We start from the raw sequence: 5,836 nt of genomic DNA, 5'->3' as shown, positions 1-5,836 counted from the left end.
ATTTCAGAATATAATACAGCATTCAACGGCAGTGGTGCATTGTACAAAGGGAAAGAGCATGCTAAACAAACATATTGGGTAAATAATGACCTTATTAATTAACTTTGGCAATAACACGTTAAACTAATAACGTAGGCCTATTTGGTGGCTTTAAACGTTCACGATAATGAATCGAACAAAGATTTTAGCTGGCATACATTTGTGCAAGCATAAACATTAGTTTTAGAACAAGCACATTCCCCGCTGGCGGATAGGCTACTCACCAGAACAATTGTGGCTTCCTGTATCAGTGTAAACATTCCTGTTCCTATGGAGACAAACTTGCGCAGTCAAACGATTGGCTGAAGGACTCGTGATAGTGATCTTCATTAACCCGTTCGGACCTAGTGCACATTACAAATGACCTCATCTTTTTTCTCTTCAGTGATTGAATCATATTAATATTTGATATTTCTTAAGAGTTGTATGCCTGAATGTAGGATTTTGCATTAACTTTTTTTATAATATAAAAGTAACAATCCAAGTCAAATAACAGCACAAGTTGAAGAGATATCCCTCACAGCCTCGTTTTCATTCATGTTAAAAATCGAAGATGGCGCTGTCATCATGGACATGATCTATTAAAAAATATAATAAACTTTCATCTTTATTCATTAGCATGTATAACTTCATTTAGAGTAGAAAGCATTGTGGTGTCACTGCAACATGGTTCTGTTCTAAAAGTTATCCAGCAAAAAGATTGGACAATGCACAGTAGATATAGCTGCATAAAACGAGCTTAGATTATAAAAGCAAACATAACCATTTTAAACTCTCAATAGACACACAAAGCTGCAATAAAAGCGAATGACTACTACAGCCTATCAATATTCTGGTATTCGGCTGTCACGTGTAAATTGAAACATAACCCAGGAGGAGTAAAACTTTCCCTGTGCGCAACTGCATCCAAAGCGCGCACAGCCCATTCTGACCATGAAACGCATTTTAAACTTTATCCAGTTTAGTTAAAAAGACGTGTGCAATAGCAAGTTATTGAAGATAGCATAGCAATATATATTTATTGGCAAGTCTTGTTTTGGGACTGAGAAGTTTTCGGTGATGGGCATGGCTGTACTCTGGGGTTCCCCGGGGAGTTTTCTTCATGTCTCGCTTACCCTGTTGATCTGTGGCCAGTGTGCTGTGGCTTTCTCGGGCGCTGGACAACAAGAGAGGACCTGTGAGGCAAACGGCAGTGTTTATTATGTTGGCGAATGGTACTTTTTAGACTCAGATCATTGTACCCAATGCGAATGTACAACAGACGGGTCTGCTTGCGCGCGGACTGAGTGCGCATCCCTGCCTGCCGCCTGCATCCATGTCAGCCATTACCCGAAGGACTGCTGCCCGATATGCGAGAAGATCGGCTGTGAGTACGGGGGAGAAGTCTACGAGCTGGGGCAACACTTTCAGGTGAACTTCAATGTGTCTGTAAGACTCTGCATTCAAGGTCACATAGTAGAAAGAAAGAACAAACATTTGTAACAAAATTACAATATGTGTACACTAAGTTGACGGATTTAGGTCTGAATGCTTTCTAACTTTATATTTTTCGTTGTAATTGCTCTTTTTCGAGCCCTTAACATAGTGACCAAATAAAAGTGTAATAATACACCGTAATTCCATCGGCAATAATTGTTTTAAGATGAGTGACCAGGTCCCTTTTTTCACTGTTTATTTAAAAATGAAATGCGATGACTGTTTCAAAGGTTTGATATTGGTCCTAAAAGGAAAATTCTGAATATGTAGCGCCATCACGTGGCTCATGATAAAGTTAAAGGGACAGTTCACCCAAAAAATTAAATATTTGTCATAATTTACTCACCCTCATGTTGTTCCGAACCTGTATGAGTTTCTTTCTTCTGTTGAACATAAAAGAAGATATTTTAAATAATGCTGGTAACCAGTTCACGGCACCCATTGACTTCCATAGTATTTTTTTTCCCCTACTATAGAGGTCAATGGGTGCCGTTAACTGTCTGGTTACCGACATTATTCAAAATATCTTCTTGTGTGTTCAACAGAAGAAACAAACTCATACAGGTTTGAAACAACTTGTGGGTGAGTTTCATTAAAATTTTTGGGTGAACTATCCCTTTAATATTGTCTCCGTTATGGAGATTTTAATGAATCTGAGGGACTCTTTTGGCAGGTTACATCTGTGCGCCAGTAGGCCTATGTGGCAAAGCGTGAGTGTTTAAAGAGTGAGGGTGTTATTAAATCGTTCACTGAACCGATTCGGTAAAACGCTGAATTGACCGAAACATTTAAATGAATCTAGTCAAGGATCTGCTGTGCTGAGAAATCTGTAGGTACGCAAATTTGGAGTCAGTCAACTCTTCGTTTTCAAATTAGCACATTGTTCAGTGAAAGGGGATTTGTGCAACATGTTCTGCTCTTGAGGTCCATCTAATGAAATGCTCCTTAAAGGGAGAACGATTCATTAATTCACAGATGAAATAGCACTTAGTAAATTTGTTTCCGAAACAGACATTCCTATTTAGATCACTGATTTAGCACTATTTATGCCACTTTGTCATTTAAAGGGTTAGTTCACCCAAAAATGAAAATTCTGTCAGTAATTACTCACCCTCATGTTGTTCCAACCCCATAAGACTTTCGTTCATCATCGGAACACAAATTAAGATATTTTTGATTAAATCTGAGAGCTGTCTCACTCCTCCATAGACTTCTATGTAATTGAAACCTTCCGGCCCAGAAAGTAAATTAAAACATTGTTAAAATAGTCCAAGTGACTACAGTGGCTCAACCTTAAGTTTATCAAGTGACGAGAATACGTTTTGGGTGCAAAAAACTCAAAAATAACGACTTTATTCAACTATTCATTTTTTTCTATGTGGGCCTCAGAGTGAGTTCACGTAGTGTAACAGCGCACCGCTACGTCAGAACGTAGGCTCACTATTGGCCAGCATCACACTCATGACCAGCGTCGGCCAATAGTGAGCCTACGTTCTGACGTAGTGTTGCGCTGTAAAAATACGTGAAAGTAAACGGCCTCACGTTATGTCAATCACGCTTGCACACTGCCTCCGAAACATTCGTGCGTCATAAAAAAAAATCGAATCGGGTTCGATTTTCAGCATTTTTCGCATCCGTAGCAAGCAGTTTGAATGGTGTTTTGACAATTCAGAGCCACCAAATCACGAAAATGAAAAAACGCATACGAAAATTTAGGACTCAGTGTGCAAGGGCCTTTAGGTGTGATCAGGGCCTGAGACAGTTGTCAGATTTAATCAAAAATATCTTAATTTGTGTCCCGAAGATGAACGAAAGTCTTACGGGGTTGGAACAACATGAGGGTGAGTAATTTTTGGGTGAACTAACCCTTTAAGTTGGATTAAAAAAAAAAAAAAAATTACTCAGAACAAAAGTAGCCCTTTGTTTCTGAAAGATAATAGTTTGATTTGAGCCAATTCCTAGTACATATCCATTCTTATGCATATTTAATCATTGTGCAAGTTAAAAGCTAATACAGTAGGTTTCTTGTTCTGAGTCAAGGTGAAGTACAAATCTGATGCACACTAGACTGGAATCACAAAGGGCAATTTAATACTGTTTAAGGAATTGAAGAATGAAATATCTCTGGTGGCAGAGGCATGGAAGAAGCGGGGCTTATATGTGCTTCATTATCTCCTTGATTTGGTTATTATGGCTAATGGGGAATCCCTGAAGGGAAAATTGAAGCCTTCTGACAGACTCCAAGGAATACACTTTGCCTGAGCTGACATCATTTTCTTCCAGTCCATTTAACCCAACCTCCAGTACTGTCTGAGCCACAGGTGGTAATGTGGCTCCTACTTAAACAGCCGTGTGGGAGTGCAATTTGATCACATTTTTCACATTATAGGATATTTAAACGCTGTCTTGGATTGGCACAACATCAAATGTCTGCATTAAGCGAGCAATTTGATAGTCCTGCTGGTTCTGTTTAAAAAGCCTTTTGAAAGAATAGAGTAATACATGTCTTTTGATGGAATTGCATCATTTGGTAAGCTATTTTCAACTGATGATTTGCACTTGATTTACAGCCCTCAGCATGCCATCATTGTACCTGTTACAGCGACGGTATCGCCCACTGTCAGGTAGCAGACTGTGTCCCTCCACCGTGTGTTAATCCAGTCTATCAGAAAGGGATATGCTGCCCTCAGTGCATGGATGGTAAGGTTATTTTAGAATTTAAAAGAAAACTTTGCCATGTCTGTAAGGCTGATTAAACTTCTGTGCAATTGCCTCGGTCTCGACTAATGCAGTATGACATTCTCATAGCCTCCACACATAAATGGAGGGCACAATTGTGTTTGGTCTTTGGTAATGATGCTGTATGTAATATCTTCATATAATTCATTCAATAACAGATGGGGAGGTTCAGATGCCGGGCCATGTGCTACACTGGTTTCTGCACCTGAAATAAGATAACGCTCCTTATGAGTTTACCTTTCACCGTATTGTTTTCTCTGTACACTGTGAAGTATGAAGGCAATTATAGTGTTTACAGAGACTAAAGATAAGGCAGGCAAAACAACACAACACACATAAATCAAAGCATATACTTCACCAATGTGATAAATGATCAGTTCCTCAAATGGTTGCATTTTTGTAGATACAAATTGCCTCAGTGTTGGAAAATGTTAAATTAAGTTTTCAGTTAATCTAAAGTAACTTTAAAATTAAAGTAAAACCTTATCTTAAACATTAAACAGAAACAAGCAATGTGCCATTATCTACACTCTAAGGCTTCCTAATTAGTGGTTCTTGCTGAGGTTTTGCAAAAACACTTGACCTTAAGTATTTCAATTCTGCACATAACTTGTCTAGCATAGTTTGTGCTACAGACATGAATGTTACGTAAAGTTGTGCGGCCTTTTGTGGAGAGGTGATCTGTTACTTTTCTAAGCATTCTGAATTTCAATTTTTACAATTCGGATGATAAAACAGGAGGGAGACTTGAGGGGTTTTTCTGACATGGACCAGAAAGCAACTTAATTATAAAGCTAAAAACACAATATATGCACAAGGTATAAACTAAATATATTTATTTATTTTTAATTTACCCCCTCAACAACTATTGTTTAAGAAAAAAAAAAAAAAAAAATCTGGAATCACAATTAATTTGGGTTAATTCAAAATATTGACACTCTCAGTTTCTCTTAATTTTTTAAAGTTCAGAGCATACCAGAAGAAATATTATATGTGGATGGCCTTCAAATACTGTGTTGGGACCCTCAAGTCAAGATCTGCCATTGTTTGGACAAACAGATAGTCTCGTCCCAAAACTCAAATTATTGGTTGAGTTAGTGTTGCAGGCTGGTTAGGGTCAAAAGGGGGGAATAATTCACCCTTTATCTACAGATAATGGGCTTCATTAATCATCTCTCTCTTTATGGCTCCAGGGCCCAACTGTTACGTGAATGCCTCTAGGACCCAAGTGATCCCTGGAGGTGAGCCAGTGTGGGTCGACTCCTGTACTAAATGTCGATGTCATGAAGAACAGGATGCAGGTTATTGGGAGGGCCACCGTCTGGCAATGTGTTCCCATGTCCGCAACTGCCAGCCTGATGAGGGCTAAACTGAGGAAAGAGGTCAAAAATGGGGTCATCTGTCATCCCAATTTACACAATGGATGACAAAAACTCAGCAGATATCTTCCTGATGAAAGTGTTGAGGATATATAGCCTACAAGTTTTTAATGATTAAAGAACAGTCTATTATTAGTTAATTAGTTTTATGATGTCTTTACTACCTTTCTGGGGCTTGGTAGTTGCGTATAGGCTGTCAATGG

At 38.6% G+C, this 5,836-nt stretch overlaps 1 protein-coding gene across 1 annotated transcript; it reads left to right on the top strand.

Annotated features, from left to right (window-relative positions):
* Window positions 1-911: 911 nt before the first annotated feature.
* Window positions 912-5,695, top strand: zgc:113531 (uncharacterized protein LOC541359 homolog). Its single transcript, XM_056239537.1, has 3 exons — window positions 912-1,449; window positions 4,086-4,215; window positions 5,448-5,695. Exons 1-3 carry the CDS (start codon window positions 1,099-1,101, stop codon window positions 5,621-5,623), a joined length of 657 nt encoding a protein of 218 aa, XP_056095512.1. The 5' UTR covers window positions 912-1,098; the 3' UTR covers window positions 5,624-5,695.
* Window positions 5,696-5,836: the final 141 nt, after the last annotated feature.

This window comes from Rhinichthys klamathensis, unplaced genomic scaffold, assembly GCF_029890125.1.
Source record: "Rhinichthys klamathensis goyatoka isolate OS25496 unplaced genomic scaffold, OSU_Roscu_1.1 h1tg000566l_1, whole genome shotgun sequence".
In the NCBI taxonomy this organism is placed as follows: domain Eukaryota; kingdom Metazoa; phylum Chordata; class Actinopteri; order Cypriniformes; family Leuciscidae; genus Rhinichthys; species Rhinichthys klamathensis.
The sequence above is the reverse complement of the archived record's forward strand: the minus strand, read 5'-3'. Positions and strand labels throughout refer to the sequence as shown.

What these genes read in the sequence shown, in the direction of transcription:
- zgc:113531 (XM_056239537.1), top strand. Translation starts at nt 1,099, where the DNA reads ATGGGCATGGCTGTACTCTGGGGTTCCCCGGGGAGTTTTCTTCATGTC. An exon ending in AGCTGGGGCAACACTTTCAG is followed by an intron (nt 1,450 to 4,085) that starts GTGAACTTCAAT and finishes CTTGATTTACAG; the next exon opens with CCCTCAGCATGCCATCATTG. An exon ending in CTGCCCTCAGTGCATGGATG is followed by an intron (nt 4,216 to 5,447) that starts GTAAGGTTATTT and finishes TTATGGCTCCAG; the next exon opens with GGCCCAACTGTTACGTGAAT.